Source organism: Vidua macroura, chromosome 13 (genome assembly GCF_024509145.1).
Source record: "Vidua macroura isolate BioBank_ID:100142 chromosome 13, ASM2450914v1, whole genome shotgun sequence".
NCBI lineage: Eukaryota > Metazoa > Chordata > Aves > Passeriformes > Viduidae > Vidua > Vidua macroura.
Window position 1 is genome coordinate 12,074,681 of NC_071583.1, and position 20,793 is coordinate 12,095,473.

The 20,793-nt window shown below is 57.0% G+C and overlaps 2 protein-coding genes across 3 annotated transcripts in view; both read right to left on the bottom strand.

The window, feature by feature from the left end:
- Positions 1 to 550: 550 nt before the first annotated feature.
- On the bottom strand, positions 551 to 5,849 carry SLC26A6 (solute carrier family 26 member 6). Its single transcript, XM_053989224.1, has 19 exons — positions 5,719 to 5,849; positions 5,178 to 5,317; positions 4,980 to 5,090; positions 4,538 to 4,710; positions 4,295 to 4,459; positions 4,016 to 4,168; positions 3,749 to 3,831; positions 3,509 to 3,656; positions 3,288 to 3,401; positions 3,105 to 3,182; positions 2,878 to 2,973; positions 2,649 to 2,755; positions 2,491 to 2,560; positions 2,231 to 2,323; positions 2,024 to 2,128; positions 1,325 to 1,501; positions 1,147 to 1,201; positions 728 to 849; positions 551 to 647 (listed from the first exon to the last, which is right to left on the bottom strand). Exons 1-19 carry the CDS (start codon positions 5,844 to 5,846, stop codon positions 624 to 626), a joined length of 2,142 nt encoding a protein of 713 aa, XP_053845199.1. The 5' UTR covers positions 5,847 to 5,849; the 3' UTR covers positions 551 to 623.
- Positions 5,850 to 8,787: 2,938 nt separating this feature from the next.
- The window catches only part of CELSR3 (cadherin EGF LAG seven-pass G-type receptor 3), a 31,262-nt gene continuing 19,256 nt past the window's right edge, over positions 8,788 to 20,793 (bottom strand). For both annotated transcript variants that reach the window (XM_053989222.1, XM_053989221.1), the window contains 18 exons: positions 20,493 to 20,702; positions 19,866 to 20,049; positions 19,242 to 19,391; positions 18,744 to 18,924; positions 18,301 to 18,468; positions 17,798 to 17,924; positions 17,424 to 17,630; positions 17,148 to 17,322; positions 16,519 to 16,631; positions 16,142 to 16,221; positions 15,384 to 15,510; positions 14,653 to 14,766; positions 14,379 to 14,515; positions 14,180 to 14,286; positions 13,381 to 13,554; positions 13,035 to 13,235; positions 11,785 to 12,862; positions 8,788 to 11,081 (listed from right to left, as the gene is read on the bottom strand). In XM_053989222.1, coding sequence (XP_053845197.1) covers positions 11,054 to 11,081; positions 11,785 to 12,862; positions 13,035 to 13,235; positions 13,381 to 13,554; positions 14,180 to 14,286; positions 14,379 to 14,515; positions 14,653 to 14,766; positions 15,384 to 15,510; positions 16,142 to 16,221; positions 16,519 to 16,631; positions 17,148 to 17,322; positions 17,424 to 17,630; positions 17,798 to 17,924; positions 18,301 to 18,468; positions 18,744 to 18,924; positions 19,242 to 19,391; positions 19,866 to 20,049; positions 20,493 to 20,702 — 3,561 coding nt within the window. In that variant the 3' untranslated portion in view covers positions 8,788 to 11,053. The remainder of the gene's footprint in view (positions 11,082 to 11,784; positions 12,863 to 13,034; positions 13,236 to 13,380; positions 13,555 to 14,179; positions 14,287 to 14,378; positions 14,516 to 14,652; positions 14,767 to 15,383; positions 15,511 to 16,141; positions 16,222 to 16,518; positions 16,632 to 17,147; positions 17,323 to 17,423; positions 17,631 to 17,797; positions 17,925 to 18,300; positions 18,469 to 18,743; positions 18,925 to 19,241; positions 19,392 to 19,865; positions 20,050 to 20,492; positions 20,703 to 20,793) is intronic.

The window sequence follows — 20,793 nt, forward strand, 5'->3', positions numbered from 1 at the left end:
GACTGCAGCCACCAGGTGCTGGTGGCTCCCCAGTCAGGCAGAGAGGGTGCTGTGACCCTTCTGAGGATGGGGAATCCTGCCCATATTGCTCCCTTGGCCACAGCCCCATGGGCCCAGAGCAGGTCATGGTGAGAAGTGGCAGAAAAGAGCCAGAGGGAGGGTGCTGGGGAGCCCACCTGCAGGGAGGCCGTCCCCAGCAGCGCCGGGGTGCAGCTGGGTGGTCTGGCCCAAAAGTACTGTTATTGAGGAAAGGGCATTGAAACCAACCCTGGGGAACACCACGGAGCTTTATTCATGATGCCAGCCCGCTGCTGGGAGCAGGAAGCCTTTGGCCCCTCCACCACCCCCCCAGCCACATCCTGGCCAGATGGGGCAGGTCCATGCTGGGGCAGTGTGGAGGCACCAGGCGGCCCCTCGGCGTGACAGCCAGCAGCAGCTCCGTCCAGCAGCAGCCCCATCACGGCAGCGCTCATGGGCAGGGCAGGGCCCCGGCACTCAGAGTCCAGAGGGGCTGGTGGGAATCAGGGCATCTGGGCCCCAGGGTGGGCGAGTTGGTGCCATCAGGGTGGCAAAGCCTTCCTTGCCTGCCCATCTCCTGGGGGAGACGTCTTCCTCCTGAGGGGCTACATTCTGGTGCTGCGGTCCACCTAAGGGGGGCAGATAGGGAGGGGTTGGTGTGGCTGCCCTCTCCACCACCATGCTGGGGACAGCAGGGCTGGGTGCTCACCGAGGCCTGGTGCCGCTCCCTGCTGATGTGCACCACGGCATCATGCACCGAGGGGAAGAAGGAGTGCTTGGTGATGGCTGAACTGAAGAAGTTGCCCTGCTCCAGCTGGGCCAGGACAGATACTGTGTGGAGGGATAAGTATCTAAAGTGATGGCACCTAGCTGAGCCTCCTGCCACCCACCCGGAGCAGCCTCCTCCCGCCTCCTGTGTTGTGGGGGACACCAGGGTCACCACCAGGGACCCAGCTTCGAGGCTCAAAGTGGATCCTCAGATTGGATTGGACAACCTGCAGCACCCGTTCCCTGGGGAAACCCTGGGATGGGAGCACCATGGAGGGACCCCCCAGGCTATCAGCTGTGTGCCAAAGGGCTGGCCATGCCCGGCCGGCCAGGGCTCATGACTCTGCAGATCCCCCTCACCCGGGCAGCTGGCAATGAAGACGTCCACTTCTATCTCACGGAAATCCCTGAAGATCTGCAAATGGGAAAAAACATTTTACCCAGGAAAAGAAATGGGCAGCAGCCATCGGGGCACCCCAAAGGGCCCCAGAGACACTATCAGTGAGGCTGCTGTCCTGCCTGCTCCCCAGCCCCTTACATTCTTCAGGATCTTGATGGAGACGGTGTCCACAAAGTTGACGGGGCTGAAGTCCAAGATAACAGCGTAGAAGCTGGGCTGGGGCAGCCCTAGGCTGTGCAAGGTGGGCTCTGAGGGTGCACTGCTCTCTCCCGCACTCAACTCAATCACTGCTAGGCCTGGACCGTCCCCTGCATTCTGGGGAAGGGAAGGAGACCTGGTGTTATTGCTCCAGGGATGGCAGCACCCTGGTCATGGCAGTGTTCCCCCGGGCTCACCTTGGTGAGGCTCTTTGGCTGTATGAGGGCACAGGAAGTGAGTGGCCCCAGGAGAGGGTGTCCCTCTCACATCTTCACCAACTTTTGGGCTTTTTTCAGATGTGTCAAAATCCACCCCTCTCCCCAGCACTACTCTGCAGAGCTGGGCTCATTAGCTGGCACCAGGCCATCCTTTGCCCTTGCTCTTAATTCTGATTAACTTGCAAAAGGTTAATGACTTGACAGCTCCAACACATAATCATTAACAGCCCAGCTTTCTACCAACCTTGGGTGGTGTGACTCAGATCAGCCCCAGTGCCTTTCTCACCCATTGGCCCTAAAGGGAACTGGGGACTGTGTGGGCCACCAGGCCCCTCCAGCGCACTGACAGAAGCGTCAGAGCCAGGGAGGGAAGAGGTGCAGGATGTCACTGGAGGGGTGGTCCCCTGCATCAAGGAAGCACCTTTTTCTTCTTTGCCTTTTCCTTTTCCAGTTTCTTCTGCTGTTTCTTCAGCTTCTTGAGGGCCTTCTTCTTCTTTTCAATCAGGCGGTCCACATCAATGCCACTCTGCAAAGCAATGTGGCCCTGTGTCCCCAGCTGCCCCAACACCACTCTGTTGCTGGCAGGCAGGAGATATAGGAAGCACTCTGAGGCTGGTGGCTCTCCTACCTTTTTCTTCAGGGCCTCGGCATACATCTCCACATTGGCAAAATAGATGGTCGAGGAAGAGCGGAAGATCTTCACACCAGGGACCTCCTGCGCCTGGGGGCAGATGGGGAGGGTGCTACCCCAGGGATGGAGCCACCTGTTCCCCTCCCCTCCCCACCACCAAAATGCCCCCAGCCCCTCTTTCCAGTGAGCCACTACTGGAGATGCTTTGAACTGCCCCCCATCGCAGGCAGCTCTTCCCCCACCCCTGGTGCTGTTACCATCTCGTATTCCACCACATCCCTGTAGACATCGGTGTCAGAGATGCGCCCCAGGATGGAGTAGTGTGGGCTGCAAGGAGGAGAGCAAGGGGCTGAGGTCACCACAGGCTCCTCCTGCCCTTGGGATGTGGCACCGGCTCCAGCCCTGGGGTACTCACAGCTGGGTACGGAAGATGACCGTGAGCAACCCAAATGCCACCGAGGCTGCCAGGCCGATGTCCAAGTTCAGCAGGAGGGTGGCTATGAATGTCACAACCCAGACCAGCTGGAGAGGGGACACAGTCAGCTGCAGCACAGCCTCTCCACTGGCACCCACAAGCCTCAGGGAGGGTGGAGAAAACCTCTCCAGGAACAGGAGCACAGCCCCAGGGCTGGCCAGCACCTTACCAGGTCCACCTTGTTGGACTTCCAGAGAGTCCTGAGGTCCTTGAACTGCTTGAACATGCCCTTGAGGTTGACAATGATGATGGCAGCTAAGATGGCCTAGGAGAGAAATCTCTACAGCTATGAGGAAGCTGAGGGCAAATCTCTTTGCTGTTCCCCTACCATATCACCACGCTATGGGACAGGTACAGGTGTGGGATGTGACACTGAGGCTGTGGGACTGGATGTACCTTGGGCAGGTCCCGGAAGAGTTCTCCAATCTTCAGAATGGTCACCAGGATGACCAGGGATGCGATGACACCAGCTACCTGCGCAGAAGGAGAGCGGGAGGCCAGGGGTGAGCCCCCACTGCTTGCTGTGCTTCCTGCCCCCGGTTCAGCCCCAGAGAGGGAGGCAGCACTGCCCAGCCCCACCTGGCTGTTGCACCCTGTGCTCTCCTGTACCAGGCTCCTCGACATGGAGCAGCTGACGGCAAAACACTGGAAGAAGCCTCCTAGGAAGTTGCAGAGGCCCAGTGCAATCAGCTCCTGCAGGGACAGAGCAGTGGCAGGGGAGCACCATGCTTTCATCTGGCTGCAAGAAGGGCAAGATTAGCTTTCACCAAGGGTGGGGGCCCTGTGCCTCAGAGCATCACCTGGTTGCTGTCCACTTTGTAGCCATGTTTCAGGGCAAAGATTTTGCCCAGGGAGATGCAGATGGCGTAGCCTACCACAGCAATGGCAAAGGCATTGCCTACCACCTGCCCAAAGTAGCTCATGTTAGGGACCACAGGTGGCTTCAACCTACATTCAAGAGAGAGATGGGGCTCAAACAGGGGTGCTGTGGGCAGCACGGTGCCCTGGCACAGCCCCCTTCACCGTCAGGCCCTGCTCACCCGCTGGGGATGTTGCCCACCACAGAGATGCCAAACTTGTCTTTCAGGTTGACCCCATAGGAGATGCCGGTGGAAACGATGATCTGGGGGAGAATGACTGCAGTGAGGCAGGGTCTTCCTGCACAGGGACTGTGGTGGAGGAACACATGCCCTGGAGCTGCACTTGCCGAGTAACCCAATCCCACTGCTCCCCACCCTGAAGGGGACAGGGATACACCAAGGATTCCTGGATGCATCCCCACAGGAGGCTGGGGCAGCTCTGGGTACCGTGATAAGCTCGATGGGGATGGGCATGGGCAATTTGGCAGCAAACTTGTGGTTGAGCTCCTTCACAATCAAGATGGCCACCATGGCAATGATGGCAGTCACCAGGGTGCCCACATTGGTGTCTGGCAGCTTCTTGCAGAGATCGATGACAGTCTAGAAAACACAGGAGGAGAGAATGTGCTCAGGAAAGCAGATGCCTCCCCAGTAGATTTTTGGAGGCCTCTATGTGCCCCACAGTGAGCACCAGGGGTCCTTGGGTGCCAGCAAGCCCCCACTCACCACAAACAGTGAGAGCGGCCCTGAGTTCTCGCCTTGGGAGACTCCAAAAACATTTTTGAGCTGGGAGATGAGCACGTGCACAGAGGCAGCAGTGGTGTAGCCACGCACCAGCGGGTCTGAGAGGTAGGTCACCACAAATCCAAACTGCAGGAGGCCCAGGGCCACCTGGAAGAACAGATGGTAGAAATAACTCACAGGTTACGGTCTCCTGTTCTCTGCTAGACTAGGCTGGGACCACCTTACCTGGAAGATACCTGTCAGGACAGTGATGGTGGCCACCAGCTCCACCCTGGCAGCGTCACGCAATTCCTCATTGACTGTTGCATTGCTGCCATTGACGGACTCCAGGAAGTTCTCGCTGGGCATCAGGGAGTCCGTCAAGCTCCCGATCATGACAGAGATGACGGCAAAGGGACCTGAGAACAGGCAGAGTGTGGGCAGGGAGCCCAGTGTGGGCACCAGGACCTCTCTGAGAGGACCTCCTAAGGGGTCAGCTCCTCTCTCCTTAGGCCAGGCTTAAAGCACACACACTATACTTTGGCTCTGGCTTGGCCAACCCCCTTCTTGGTGGAGCAAAGAAAAAGCAAGAAAGATTTCCCCAGATGTTGATGTGGTAATGCAGTGCCATGGACCTCCTTGCTCCCTCCCCACCATTGCTGTGCAAGCATATGGTCCCTCAGCTCACCCACAGAGTTGTGCCTTGATGTTCCAAAGAAGAAGTAGAGGAATACGGGGTAAAAGGAGGAGTAGAGACCCGTGACCGGCGGCAGCCCAGCCAGCAGCGCATAGGCAAGCCCTAGAAGGGAGAAATGTCACCAATGGCCAACCCCTGACCACCCCACCTGGAGGGGGCCCCTGGTAGCCTGGGCATGGCATCACTCACCCTGGGGCAGGTGCATGATGCCCACACTGAAGCCCGAAACAATGTCCCCCAGGAGCCAGTCCTTGATGGGGTAGCGGGGCAGCCAGCGCAGGAATGGCAGGAACCGGAACAGCAGGGACTTGGCAGCAGAGCCCGAACATCTGGTGGGGAGGGAGCAGGAGCTGAAGTTGAGCATGAGTGCAGGGGGCTTGGGGACATCAGTGAGGGTGGATGAGGCCCCATGGGAGGCAATGGGATCTGTGGAACCATCAGCTCCATCCACTGGAGCCTGGTGTCCTCAGCAGGGCAGGAGGAAGGGCAGGAGGCAGGGAACAGTGTCTCAAAGATCACTGGCTGGTTTTAATAAATAGGAGGAAGCAGAGCACGCACCTGACTGGTGGCTCCAGGCAGGAGGACAGAGTGGGGACAGGGGTATCTGGGTAAAGGGAAATGAACCCCCAGGTCTGCAGCTCCGTGTGGTGGTGGGGCTGGGATGCAGAATGGGGCAAGGTGGGGCACACCTTTGTGTGGGGCAAGGTCCAGGCTGGCCACATGGTCTTACCTGGTCTTGTGGAGACAGCCACGCAGAGAGGGTTTGGTGGGAGGTTTCCTCTGTGCCACCTCCTCCAGTTCAGCCTCACTCAGCACCTCACGGGGCGCTCGGTGGCTCAGGGCCATTTCTGCTGCCATGGCCAGCTGGCTTTCTGGAACGCCAGTCCACTGCAAGGACACAAGGGACAGCTCAGCTGCATTCCCACGGCCAGGGGCAGCCAGCATCCCACCCACCCTGAAGCCCCTCCTCCAGCTCCACTTGGCCACAGAACCATCCCATTCTGTCCAGGTGGGCAGGAATGGCCCTGAGGAAAGGCACGAGCTGAGTTTTGGGAGGCCTGAAGCAGCAGCACTGGCTCAAAACGGAGAGCAGTAGGCAGTCAGCAGGTGGGCAGGGAAGGCTCGGCAATCAGTGCTGCCCACTCCTGCCCCACAGCAGCCCCATCCACCCCATCCACTGAAATGCACGAGTGGGGTCTGCCAGCAGAGCTGCCTCGGGGGGCTCCCTCTCCACCTGCCCACGCAGGACCCACCTCGGTGCCAACCACCTTCCCCTCCGTGTACTGCAGCAAGGCAGGGCAGTGGGCCAGCACAGCTGCTGAGCAGAGCCCCATCCATCCCACAGCCCCATCTGCAGACTTTGTCCTTTCCCTTTACACATGAGGGAAGCAGGAATGTGAAACCCCGGCAAATGTCACGGCTCACCATCCCTCCAACAGTGCCCTCCCTTGACCCCTGCAGTGCAGAGCGGGCTGAGCCTGTGAGCTGAGGAGCTGGGCTGAGGTCTCACCCTTCACAGAGCTGGGATGGTGGGTCTGAGGAATCCCTGTACAAATCTACAGTTTGTACTTGCACGGGGATCACTCTGAGAGCTGCACCATCATGCTGGGCCCACCCAGCTGGTGGCCTGATCAGTCTTAAGGTGCTCATCCATTTGCAGCTGGACCCACAATCCCCTCCCTGAGTGCCTGGGGCTGTGCCAGCCTGAGTCCCTGTGTTACCCCCAGCCCTCCTACCTGCTGTGCTCAAATTGGTCAGGAGCCACCAGTCAGGTGCGTGCTCTGCTTCCTCCTATTTATTAAAACCAGCCAGTGATCTTTGAGACACTGTTCCCTGCCTCCTGCCCTTCCTCCTGCCCTGCCGAGAAGCTGCCCCGCTTCCCAGTCCCATGGATGCAGAGCACCCACCATGCTCCCCTTGGTGCCCTGGTGTGCTGGGTTCCCCAGCTGTAGCAGACCCAGCACTGTTACCCCTGTGCCCAGAGCCATCCCTTTCTGGGGACTGTCTACTACAGTCTCAGCTCCTGGTCTCCAGCTACATCCAGGATGCTGCCATGCCTGACCACCCACGTCATGTGCAAGGCAGGGAGCTTCTTGCCACTGGGCACAACCTGGTGCCAACCTCCTGCCAAGAGCTGCCTCCCCAGGGCACTGCTGTGCCCCTGCGGCTCCCACGGATGTCCACTCCCCAGCCCATGCCCTGGAGCAGGAGTTGTGACCAGGACAAGAAGGGTTACCTGCAGCCTCTGGTCATGGCATCCAGGGTATTTTCCCCAGACCCTTGCTTACCTGCTGGAAACAGGTGTGCTATGCTCTGTGGACTACCCTGGTCTCACACAATTCGCACAGACCCAGCCGTTATCTTGTTCCAAAGGTCCCCCGCGGGCGCTATAGTCCCACTGAACCCATCACACCTCCCTGGGCTGTATCACAACCTAGAGTTGGTTGCAGGGAATTTCTGAGTCACATTTGGCCCAGGCCCATGGGGATACGACAGCGGAACTCCAGGCTCAAATTTCTGACTGTTAGTAAGGTGTGCACAAAGGCAGTGGGCAGGGCCAGGCATTAGACAATCCTGGGTTCCCTGGATGGTGGGATGGGGCTGAGAAGCAGCAGGAACGGTGACATCCAGGACCACAATCTCCAGAGTTGGAGCAACTTGTCTCCATCCCTGGTGCCTTGTGGGGACAGCCTGTGGCCACCTTGGCTCTCTCTGTGGTGAGCACAACCCCAGTCCCACAGCTTTCAGTGAGGCTGAGCCTCTTCCCTCAACCCATCCGTGGCCCTCCCTGTCCACCCTCATGTCCATCAGTTGTCAGGTAAAGGCATGTCCAACAGAGGCACCCACATATGACTGCTGCCTCGTTTATCCACTCCCCATCATTTATTCACTCCCCCAGCACGGAATGAGGGGCCATCACAGGGCTCCTGCTCCAAAGCAGATAACACCCCATGTCATTTATTGCCTCTTTATCACTGCTCCCTGTCCCCGCCCAGGCCATTCCTTCCCTCACTCCAGCCTCCAGCCCCGCACGTGCACCCCAGGCTGGTCACTCTGCCTGTGGCACCTCCTCGCCACTCCAGCCCCCCCAACAGCTCTCCCTGGCCCTCACCCTCCAGCCAGCCTCTGGAAGGGCTGCAGAACAGGACCACAGCTCCTGGCGCTGACAGTGCAACTCCTGAAGGCTGCCCTGAACTCACTCCCAGCAGCTCAGGTGACAGAGCTCTTAAGGGACAAAGGGATGACAATTGATGGTGACCTTTGCTCAGGGCGCTGTGGATCAATGCTGCCCTTTGCTCACCTGCTATTTCCTCTTCAACAAGAGGGGAGGGACGGAGGGCACCAGGATCACGCTCAGCCTTCTCTCCCCACACTTCCTTCTCCTTGCTGGCAGCTAGCTTGACCCTGCTGAGGTCACGCAGCCTTTGGAAAATGGATCTTCTTCCCTTAGCCTAGGTCAGGCTGGCAGTGCTGGCAGCTGCCAGGCACGAACCCCACAGCTCACCACAGCCACTGTGGCATTGCAGCTCTGCCAGCCAGGCCTGGAGCCACTGCACACCACCACAGCCAATCCCATCTCTGGGTGAAGCAGCCTGGACACAGCCCAGTTCAATCACCTCACCTGAAGTCCCCGTCCCCTGGTCACCTTGCCTCAGGCCACAGTGACTCCCAGGCAGCCTAGGAACTGGCTGTGAGCTCCTGCCCAAGCCCCCTCCCAACATCACCTCGAGCTCAGGTGCTGCATCCATAGCCCCAGCCATGAATCCCCAGCAGAGGGAGAGACAGCACAGAGGCCAACACCATTTTATAGACTTTTATTTCCAAATCTGGCGCTTCCATTATACACTTTTACACAGCCAAAGGGGGGTGTGGGCATCTCCCCACTCCCTGCCAACAGAGTCAGGAGACAGAGAGAGGAAAAAAAAACCCAACCAAATCCCCTAAAGGAAAAAATCCAAACTCAAGGAGGATGCTCCCTAGAGCCCAGGTCACAGCACTACAATCAGGGACCAAGCTGCAGACTGGTCTGCAAGAAGCAGATTTCTGCTTCTTGACTGGCCCAGCTCCACAGGGATGGCCACCAGCTCTGCAGGGATGGCCACCGTCTCTGCTGCTCTCTTCTTTTTGGCACTTGACACTTGCTCTCCATTTGGCAGCAGCACAAAGAGCCCTTGTGCCCAACTTGGCAGAAACATGGGCCCTACAGCGCAGCAGGGACAGGATCCCAGGACTCTGGTGCTGGCACTGCACAGCCGGAGAGACACTTGTAAACGAGCTTGTTTCCAAAGGCAAAGATGGGCAGCATGGAGGTGCCTGGCTGTTCCCAGCATGTGGGGCCAGCAGGCTTTCCCTCTGCACACTGGTCCCAAATGGCATGTAAACATGTCAGCAGGCCTTTCTCTCCTCATCCTTGGGAAAAGGATGACAGTGAGCCTGCCTCATCAGGGCTGTGCTGGGGAGCCAGGGCACCCCCAGTCACCAGCCCTTCTGTTCCCTCCATACTCTCCCCACTGACTCGGGGAGGCAGCCAAGAGGCCTTGGTCTCCCTAGAGGCATGAGGACAGCAGCATGGGTCCTCTCCTGTAAACATGTCAGGCTGGGCTACAGTAAGATGCCACGGCAGTGTGGTAGTAAGGCAGTAAAGAGCACATGGTCATGCAGCCCTGAGAGCACCTGGGGGGTGAAAAAGGGAACATGCTGGCCCTGCTGAGCCGAATGCCCTGGCCTGAGGCTGAGGTAGGCACAGAGGAGTGCCATCTCACAGCACAGCCAGGGGTAAGGCCCCAGACCATTTGGGTAGCCTGAATTTCTAGAGAGGGCAAAGTGCTGTTTATCTCCATCTCCCAAAATTCAGGCCACTCTGAGCTGGAGTCCTTTGCTACTCAGCGGAGAGCAGGTGTATACAGAGCTCCCAGGAAACCAGCTATATACAACTCTTGAGGGCAATGCTGGACCCTAAAACTGGAGCCACATGATGCTCCTGTGGATGGTTAGTCCTCTGCAGAGTGAGGACTGGCTCTGGGAAAAGCCAAGCTTGCTGCTAAGCAGGGCAAGGGTCATCCAGCTCCTTTACCAGACCCACAAACCAATAGAAGTTTGTTCTGTAACATGCAGGTTAAAGAGCACAACACCCAGTGGGTAAAAACACAGTGCTCACTTGCTGAGCCAAGGAAACCAGCACTGACGAGAGTGGGACCATCCTGGTACAGGACAGGACTGCAGAGTAGAGCTTGTCTCCTTCCCAGCAGGTTCCTAGTGCCGAATTTGCTGCCCCGTTCACACGTGCTCTCGCTGGCACACAGCCCCAGCTCACAGACGGGGCAGCCCCAAGGGGTGGTCCCATGACAGGGCAGAGGGAGGCCTGGCTGCAGGGGGCTGAGGGACACCAGGCAGGAAGAGACAGAGTTTGGAGCTGCACAGTGGGAGGGCAGGGGGGGCAACAGGGCCAGCTGCCCTGCAGGGGGGATGGGACAAAGCAGTGCCAGCAAAGCCTTAAGGACTGCCTGGCACTGTTTCTCCAGTCCACTGGGATTATGGTTCTAGTAGCCCCAGGGAAACTGGCATGGGGCTGTTGGTGAAACAAATGTTCCAGGTCCTGGGAACATACCATCCGTAAAAATAACCATAGAAATTTCTCTTCTCTCTGATTACAAAGATACAAAAGGATAGAAAACCCTCCCTGCCCCCATATCCTAGGCTCCATTTCTGTCCCTCTGCCACTGCCCACCCTTCACACACACACAGGCACACCCCACACACAAACAGCTCGCAGAGAAAGAGCTTGGCCCCAATGGGTTGGAGATGCCACCCTTGCCCAGTACTACCTGTCACACCAGGCAGGTGATGGAGAGCACGGTGGCAGCTGAGAGCCTGGAGGCTCCTGACAGTGGGTGGTGTGGGCTGCTGGCCCCTGAGCCCACAGGGCAGGGGAAAGCAGGGTTGGTTTTGGGCCTCTGGCAACCATCAGTTCTGGCCCCTGCTCCATGGGGATACCAAACCTCAGCTGGCAGTGCCTGGTGAAGAGCCCTGCTTCTTCCATCTCTTTTGTGATCAGATTTGGCCCCTCAGGAATGACCGTCGTTTCTCATTATTCTTCTCAGAGGAAAGAAAAACAGTGTTAAGCCATGGCATCTCTCCTGGGCTCCAGCACCCTTTCCCACTATGCCTGATGAGGACAGGGCAGAAAACCTCTCCTGTGCCAGGGCAGGAACAACTGTCTCCGAGTCCCTGAGATGAGGGAAGAGGGAAGGAGGGAAGGAGGGATGTGGTGGGGTGGGGTGGGAGCAGTACCAGCAGGGAGCAGAGCTAGAGGGAAAAAGTGACATACTGGAACAGGATGCCTGGGGAGAAATGTGGCTGGGGAAGGCAGGGCTTCCCTAGGACTTGGGCTCCCTCCTCTCCAGCCAGCCTGGCCCTTGCATACATCCGTTGGGACTTAGAGCCAGCACTGACCAAGGGATCAGCCCGGAGGCCAGCCTAGCTGCACAGAGCATCTTCCCTGAGTACCCACAGGCCACAAGCAAGGGCCATCAACTCTTGGGCAGAGAGGACAGACTCACATACACAGAGGCTTTTGCTTGTGCTGCGCTACAAGCATCTGGAGCTGTCACACCTGAGGCTTCTCCCTGCCCAGTCACTCTTCAGTCCAGGAGACACTTGCCACTCACCCAGGGAGCTCACCCTTACTCAGCCCTCTCCCTCCAAACTAAACACCTTTGGGAAGAAGCCAGGCAGGTGGACAATGCACAAGATCAGCTGAACAAGACCCAGCTGAGGAAGGAAGGAAACTACTTACTCTGAGTCTGGTGACAGCTCTGAAATGCTGTGGGAGGTGGCAGAATGAGGTGTTGAGGGACACACTGCAGAGGGCGTTGAGGTCTGCATGGCGGAGGGGGTGGCGGTGGTCTGGGGGCCTGAAGGTGTGCTGGAAGATTGCACCGAGGACAGGACGGAGGAGTTAAAAGAAGCAAGGATGGAAGAAAGGATATCTAACTGTTCAGTGGAAGGATGTCGGCTGGGAATGGCCTCCAGGTTCTCCCTAGAATGCTGTCTCCTTGACAGCGGTTCTAGGCTTTCCCTAGACAGCTGCCTCCGAGGGAGACTCCCCAGGTTGTCCTGCGAGGGCTGCCTGCTAGGCACTGTGTCCAGAGGCTCTCTGGAATTAGATCTTCTGGACAAAAAGTCCAGCTGCTCCCTTGAAGCTTGTCTAGCTGATGCTAGCAGATCCCTTGAAGGCTGTTTTCTAGAAAGCAAATCCAATTGCTCTCGAGAAGTATCGCGACTTGGCAACATGTCTATTTGGTCTCTGGACACTTGCCTACTTGGCAATGTGTTTAGCCACTCTCTAGAGACTTCTCTTACTGGCCCACAGTCTAGCTGCTCTCTTGACCCAAATCTGCAGGGTAAAGTGTCAAGGCAGTCTCTGGAGCCCTGCCTCCGGGGCAGTGTGTTCCCATGATCTCTCTGACTGGGCCTAGCAGCAAGTAGATCCAAGTTTTCCCTAGATGCATGTCTGCTTGGAATACTTTCCAGGTGTTCAGTAGATCCATGCCTGCTGAGGATAGTGTCCAGCTCCTCTCTGGACCCATGCCGACTGGGCACAGCTTCCAAGCACTCTCCTGAGTTGTGCCTGCTCAGCTGCTCCCGGGACATCTGTCTCCTCATCAGCATGTCAAGCTGCTCCCGGGATGAGTATCGGCTGGCTGGCTGTGACAGGCTGCCGGCCCCAGAGTAGATCCTGCCATAGGAGGCAGCGGGGACAGCCCTGTGACCCAGCGTGGATGTCTTGTACCACGTCAGCTCGTTGGTCATCCTGCCAACGGATGGCAAGCCCTGGAGAGTTGGAGGGTACTGGAGGCGGTTCTTCAAAATCCCTGCACCGGACAGAAAGAGAAGTCAAATATTTGCACAACAGCAAGAAGAGCAGGAAAACCAGGGAGACATCTCCCCAAGGGCATGGCCACACAGATCTGATGCTGAGCTTTCAGTGTCACGTCAGCCTGAGACAGGCAAGGTCACCCTTGCCCACTTGCTCCAGATTGTTACCTTTTCTCTGCCGTTGGGTCTGGGTGAGGGAGTTCTCATCCCCACTGGTCAAAGCCAGGTCTGGCTGATTATTGTTGGCTGCATCCTTATTGATGTCAAATCCCAGCTTCCGCTCAGAGCCCCACTTCTGCAGGGAGCAGGGATGAACCTCGCACTCGCCCAGAGCTGGCCAATACGACATGAGGTCATTGCCATCCACATCTGATGAAGGACACAGCAAATCAGGCCCCAGAGAAGAGGGAGAGAATATCTCCATGAGCAGCAATTGAGCCATCACAAAACAGGCATGGCCTGACCCCCAGGGAGCTGAGCTCATTCTTTTCCCTGCCAGAGGCCCGGGACTTGCCTTTGGGAGTGGTGTTGGCAGGGTTAGTGAGGAGGCGTTCGCTGTGTGCCGCCCGCTTGAGCTGGCGCTGGAAGCGGCCCCGCAGGCGAACGTTCTCTTCGCTCTCTGAGGATGGGATGGAGAGGCTGCGCTCTTCATCCAGAGACAGGTCACTGTCCGAGTCCGAGTCCTGGTCTGTAGGAACATGGTGTGTCAGGGAGACATTTGGAATGAAGGTGGGAGGGGTTCCTGCTGACAGCACCAGGAAGGCAGAACCACTCCAGGGTGACCACGCTTGTGAGTGTGCCTTACCCTTTGTTGCCCCTCCCTCAGCAGCAGCCTGTGCCAGCTCCCTCGGCCCTATCACCAGGTATTTGTGAAAGGAGCCCCGCTCCATCTCATTGCACCTTCCTGTAAGGCAGCTGCAAATAGCACTAAGACCCCCTCTGCCTCTCTTCCAGGTTGAGTAAACCCACGTCCCTTAGCCTTTGCTTGCCTGTCCCACATGCCAGCCCCAGCTGGTCTAGCTCCAGTGAGTCAAATGTCTGTGCTGTACTGGAGAGCCCAGTGTCCCCAGAGATCCCACAACAGCCCATGTCCCCTCTGTTTCCTCCCCCATTTCTACCCCCTTGGGGACCGGCTATGCCCTTTGCCATCTGTCCAGGAGGAGGCTGTGCTAAATGACACAATGGCTGCCTCTCTCTCCTGTCTACCATGTGTTTGGAAGTCACAGCTGAACATGGGGTCCAAGATGTAACCATACAGCCAGAGCCTGCACCAGGAAGAACTTCCCTATCTCAGGAACAGGGCTGAGCCTTACCTCCCCCAGCATCACGGTGGAACATTGCCATGTCAATGTCCGTGGGGCCGGCGTGAGCCAACAGGCTGTGATCCAGGGCAGAGCCCTGACGTACTGCTACGTTGTCTCTGAAAGAGAGGAGGCTCAAACTGTCACAGTGGCAGGAGCCTCTGGCTCTGCCCAGGCACTGCTGGCCCCCAGAACCCTGGCTGCTCCCTACCTGAGGTAAGCTCGCTGGCTGGAGTGGGTGCGGGCAGAGCGCACGCTGCTCACTGAGGACACCGTGGAGGCCCCCAGGGTGATGCGGATGAGCCCGCTCTCCTCAAACAGTGCTGTGTTGTTGTAGGCGTTGGGGCCCTGGGGAGGAGGAGAGGGTATGTGCCCTGTTAAGGAGCTGCCATGGCAGGCCAGGGAAAGTGGGGATATCCCTGTCAGCTCCTGTCCCAGACATGCAGGCTGAGCCCAGCACCCGGGGCTGCTCTGCTCTCACCCACCTGTGTGCTCCTCGTGGCCTCCTCGCTCTGCCCCTTCTTGCTGAGGCAGGCCAGCTGCCATGCCTCCCGCACCTCCTCATTCAGTACACAGAACAGGACCAGCACTGCCAGGCCCTGTGGGGAGACATGCCATGAGAGACAACCCATCACTGCCAGCTGACCTGCTTGCCTACAGTGCCAGCAGTGGGACAGTCCCTGTGTGGCCACTGGACTGGGATGCACCAAAAACCCCCAAATACCAATGACAGCTAACACCTATAGTGGTCGCAGATAAGACAGGAACAGCTGGGGTGTCCAGCTGTCTGGCAGTGGCCAAGGAGCAAATGTTCCCCGCAGCAACATCAGCCCCAGCGGTGGGAGAAGGTTGGCAGGGTGCTGCCATGGATCATATTTTGAGTGTCCAACACCTCCATCACATTCTCTTACTCTGCCCTCTCAGGACATGGAGGTGCCTTCCCTCCAGATGGTACTTGTTATCCTTTGGATGTTACCTCTAAACCAAATGCCTTGCAGCCACCTCCTGCTCTGTGTGGCTGCTCACCACAGGCACAGCAGCAAGGAGTGGCAGGAGTCTCTCAACGCCACAAGGGTGACAGCACAAGGGACAAGGAGCTCAGCGAGATGTTGGGAGCTCAGCACAGGGCACCCATTCTCCACAGATGGCCGTGGGGACCACAGGGATGCTCTCCTGGGCTGACCCATGCCCTCCCCAGCAGAGGCTGGGCAGTTACCTGGAGGCTGCAGAGGACAGTGTAGAAGTAGTGGAAAGCCAGGACACTGTTGTTGACAGCCAAGAGGCCAAAGAGCCAGGTAGTGCTAATAACTAGAAGCAGAACAAAGGAGCTCCGTAACGTCATGCTGGAGAGAGAGAGACAGACAGGGACATAGACACACACCGAGAGGTTAGTGTGTACTGTTAACCTACAGTCTAGTGCTCACAGAGATCCAGAGGGGAAAGCTCCTGCAGAGACCTCCCTGCTGTGCCCAGCACTGCAGGCACATCCTGCACAGTGGCCCAGGTTCCCCTGACTCCCAGGCCTTCCCTTCTGGATCACACATGGCAAACACAGGAGCCAAAATGACACAGGTCATTTCAAGCCACAGAGAGCTCAGCCATGCTCCAGGGCTGGCTCAAGAGGGAGTGGGGAAAAGGTCTCAGAAGCATGTAGGAGAGGAAGAAATAGGTGTTCATAGCTGATAAGGGCTGAGTGCTGAATCCAAGCAGACACAAGAGGTGGCTGTGAGGGCAGGTGGTGAAAAAGGACCAGTTGGGAGGTCAGTGTGGAGATGGGGACATAGGAACCAGAAAGGATGAAGTTTAGGAAGGATTAATGTGGCTGGCAGGTGTGGGAAAGGAGAGTGGCTGCAAGGCTGACACTGATGCACAGAAGGGCCCTCTGCGATGGTAGAAGGAGGAGGATGGTCACTGTAAATGCTAAAATCCACCAGCTGCCAGAGCTCTGCTGGGAGTTTGGCCACTAATACTCACAGAACCGATTTCTTCTTGGTCTCCTTTTGGCCTGGGGAACAGGACATCTTGGCCACAAGCAGGAACATGACCCCATTCATCTGAAAGTGTTGGCACTGATTAGAAGCTGTGCCAAGGGCTGGCTCTGACCTGACCTCCCCAGTGCAGACTGCAGGTTCTCCAGGCCCTGCAAACATCCCCTCCTTTCCCCTTCATGCCCAAGCTGTGGCCTCCCCCAGGTTTGGCTAGAGTGAGGAGGGACAAAAAGAGGGCCTCTAACTGAGGGAGAGGGACACAGAGAATGGGACAGGCAGTGGGCAGCCAAGGAGGGTTGAGTGCCCATGGTGCAAAGAAGGGAGGCAGGAGAGGGTTGTGGGTGAAACAGGACAGGGTTTTACCACAATGACGACAGTAATGGGGCCTGCAAAGCTCCAGACCAGCTTATCATGAATGGAAATCCAGCAGAAGTCAGGGTTCCCATAGCCCTCAGGATCCAGGCCAACGGCCAGCCCTGCAGGAGGAAGGGAGAGGTCAGGTCCAGACCTTGGATTTGTCCAAACCATGTCAATCTCATGCCAGCACTGTCAGCAGTGAAGGGGCTTTCTCCTTGTTCCTTGCCCTGTGCATAGGCTTTCCCACCACAGGGGGAAGGAGCCAGGACTGTGAGTCTCAGCAATAGAGATTTTATTTCCTTTTCCTCAGGTGTCCCTGACACAGCCCAGTCCAGGAGACATTCACTGCCAGCAACAGGTCATCCAAGTATGCAGGCTTGGGAAACCAAGAGACTTTAACTACAAGAGCTGAGGAGATGTGCTGAGAAATTACTTCTCCTTAGGAGGCAAGATGATAGCCCTTGATACGTGATCCCCTGACCACCACAGCACTGCTTACTGCCAGTACTGCTGACCATGGCAGGCCCACCCTCAGCTCTCCACCCTAGATGAACTGGGCAACACCAGGTGGTCAGGAGACTGCTGAGAAGCAGCACAGCTGGTTTGGGTGTGGCTGTAGCACAAGCAGCTCTTACCAGTGATGATGGCAGGCACTCCCCAGCCGATGGCGTAGTAGAAGCGCATGGCCCCGAAGTTGACGTTGCGGGCTTCGGTCTGCATGCGGTAGATGTGGAGGCCCTGGACGAAGAGCCAGGCGAAGGTGGAGAGGAAGAAGCAGTGGAGGAGGATGGCAATCACAGTGCAGAGAAACTGGGGAGACAAAAGTGACTTAGAGATGGTGCCACTGTGCCAATGCTAATTGCATCATTCACACGTCACCCCCATGGGTGAGCTTGTTCAAGCCCACAGACCTGGTTCTCAGTGCGGTCAATACCCAGGAGAAAGAGCAGCTCAGAGAAGAAAAGGGTGACTGATATGTTGGAGTGGATGCCACGTGTGTTGGACTTGAGGCCTTTGAGGCAGGTCAGAAAGGAGAAGGTCAGCAGCAGAGACACCAAGGAGAGAGACACCAAGGAATAGGTGACAATTGCCAATGTCTCCAGATCACCTTCCAGTTGCTGCAGCAGCAGAGAACCAAAGGCAAATAGCAGTGTTAGGGGCAAACACAGGAAGCTTGCAGAACTCTCAAACTGTGTTTGTGTCCCACATAGAATTTTTTGCCTTTGCTGGGACCCAGCTGCTAACAGTCCCCACCATCACCCACAGTCCCACAGGCTGAGGTTACCTCTCGGTGCGAGCTGTCCATCAAAACTCCAAAGGTGCCAAACTGGGAGCACTGGCAGTGGACATGGGTGGTATTTCGGTACACAAGCTCGCAGTCCCTGGCTGTCCAGAAGCCAGAGGGGTTGGTCCTGCAGCCACCAAAAAGCAGAGTGCACTTAGGAGAGAAGACACACAAATCATGAAGAGGGGTGACTGACAAGGCTCTTCTGCCAGCAGATACAACTGCACTCCTAAAGCAGAAATACTGGAGCCAGAGTGTGGATGTGGCACTGAGGAAAATGGATTAGTGGTGGACTTGGCTGGGTTAATGGTTGGACTCAATGATCTTAAAGGTCTTTTCCAAATGAAATGATTTTGACCCTGCTATGCCCTCCCAAAAGAAACAAATCCCATTGGAGAGGGAGGAAATCCCCACATCCCACTGCTGCTCAGGGAAACTTGGGGAACGAGGAGGTGTGTGGGGAAAGCAGCTCAGAGAGAGTGGCCCAGTCATGCTCAACTCACAGGTTGGAGTGGTTCCACTGGACACAGAGAGGTTTGCTCCTGTTGGCTGTCTCCAGCAGGTAAAATTCCAGCACAAGAGGGGTGTCCAGGGGTCCTTGCAGGAAGGTGTGATTGCTGAACACAGACACACTCACAATGGGGGAGTTCATCACAGGATTCTTGGGGAGCCTGCAAGGAGCAACAGAGCTCTACCATCACTATCACTGCGTGGCAGCTACAGACCCCCAGAGACTTCTCAGGTGTCCTGTTCTGACATCTCAGAAGGAAGAGCTCTGCTCAGTCTACAACATGGAGCTGGGAAACGTGGCACAGAGCAGCACCAAGGCTGGGAATCAAACCCTCACCATTGCAGACAGACTTGGCAACTGCCAGAGGGAACAGAGTAGAGTCCAGCCAGCCCCTCTCCACTGGTGCTGCTGGGGGCAAAGGGGAGAAGGATGTACCTGACACTGCGGCGATCCACTTGGTAGCGTGCAGGCAGCAGCCCCCCAAGGGTGCGGTACATGATGAGGATGACCACAGTGAGAGTGGGCTCGGGCTCTGGCAGCGCCTGCCTCGGGGAGGAGTTCTCCACAGTGTAGTTCCCTTCACCCCCAGCCAGCGTGGGCACTGCTGTGGGGACAGCTGGGGCACACAAGGGGGTGGTGAGAACACACAAACACACACACACACACAAGAAACCACACACACACACCAGTGTGTGCCGCTCTGAAGACAATTTGCAAGGTCATCAGGAGCCTTTGGGACCTGGTGAATACGTGTAAAGCTCAGGATCTCAAGGTTGGCTCTTGGACCCCTGACAAAGACATGTCTTAGTAGGGTATATGCAAACTAAATGGCTTTCAAAGGTCCATTCCAACCCAAACCTTTTTATGATTCTACATCTTTCCTGCCAGCTGAACCCACCCATGTTGTTTCTTGAGTGATGCTCTTGTGCTCACCTTCAGCTTTGGGAGGGCTCAGCACCGACAGTGGCAGCACCACGTGGGTGTGGGGGTCCCAGGCGGGCTGGCCCCGGAAAAGGCTGCTGTGGTAGCGAGGATAGCGCCGGCGGATGTGGGAGTGGTTCTCCATGCGATCGATGCTCAGCACTGTGGAGGAGCAAGGCAGTGAAAGTCACCTCTAGGGTGGACACCTGGAGAGCAACACAGTGCACCCCAGGATTCAAGTCCCTGGCAAAAGGACCATACAAAACACAGGCTGAGTTGGGGCTATGACCTCTATTTGGGCATGACACTAAATCTCAGTACCCACAGTGCTCCTTCCCAGCCCAGATCCTTGCTCTGCCATAGGGCAGACTACTCTGGCCACCAAGGCCAGCTGCTTTTCCACTGGAGACTGGAAAGTATCTGTGAGCAGGAAGCACATTCTGGACTCTGCTAGCTCTTGGAGGTCAGCTAGTCCAGGCAGGGATGGGACCAGGACATCTCTCAGAAATGCCTCCCCATGTTAGAGAGAGCCATTAAGGGCATTATCAGCACACTCCCTGAGATGCAGTGAGATGAGAAAGGAACAAGGTGTGAAGGAGGAGTGTCCTTACACCACCTCAGCCAGCTCCTACTCACTGATGTTGGGGGTGACGACGCCGACGGGGTTGAGGTAGGTGAGTTTCATGTTGCTGGCCAGCGTGCCCGAGTAGTCCCGCAGCTGCTCCATGAGGCTGGCGCTGCCGTGCTCCCCGTGTGGCAGCATGGCCCAGTGCTCCCGGTTCTCGGGCGCCAGCACAGAGCTGCCTGCACGCAGCAGGTTCTGAATGGGAGAGATGTGAGGACAGAGGGTGAGCATGGCCTTTGGGCCTCTCCTGACCACCCCCAGACTGCAGCACTGTGCTCTCTGCACAAGGGCTCCGGAAGAGAGGTACTTTCTACTATCATGGGCTTCCCCGCTCAATTCTCATCAACCAGTGCCCTGTGGAGACATCTTTCCTCTATCCTTGCCATGAGGGACCTGCCAGTAGCAGTACGACCTCCCTTTGCCTTCCCAGGCTGAGCAAACCCAGTTCTCTGCCTCTCCTCAACCACTCTTTGCTCCAGCCCTGACCATGCAGGTCTTGCTTCCCACACTGCTGATGTGAACTGAGGAGCCCAGTGCTCCTGACAGGGTCCCACCGCATCCTCAATCCCCTCAGAAACACAGGGTGGCTGCTAAGACAAGCAGCAACAGAAGCCACTCTGGTCTGGGGAAGGACTCACCTCGTTGAAGTGGGCATCCTGTGTGGCTGTCAGGCCAAAGCCGCGCTGCTGGCTCTCGAAGGCCATGAGGCGGGACAGCAGGCGGAAAGCAATGTGCACGTCATTGCCAAAGTAGTGGTCCATGTGGTCTGTCACAGCCCGCAGCCGGTGGGCCAGCTTCTTGGCTTCAATTGTGTTGAGCTCAGTCTTGTTCCTCTCCAAGCCCTCTAGCTGTCAGTGGGGAGAAAAGAGAGGGTTAAACAATTCAGCAGGCTCCTTACCAGGAAATTGGGATGCTGCAGGCCCTGCTGGACACAGAGAC

Bases quoted from the DNA above. Each gene is read 5' to 3' on its own strand.
- SLC26A6 (XM_053989224.1), bottom strand. From the start codon at position 5,846: ATGGCAGCAGAAATGGCCCTGAGCCACCGAGCGCCCCGTGAGGTGCTG. The intron at 5,091-5,177 runs GTGAGTGATGCC...TCTCCCTTCTAG, and splicing joins CATCATGCACCTGCCCCAGG to GGCTTGCCTATGCGCTGCTG. The intron at 1,202-1,324 runs GTAAGGGGCTGG...TCCCATTTGCAG, and splicing joins CCATCAAGATCCTGAAGAAT to ATCTTCAGGGATTTCCGTGA.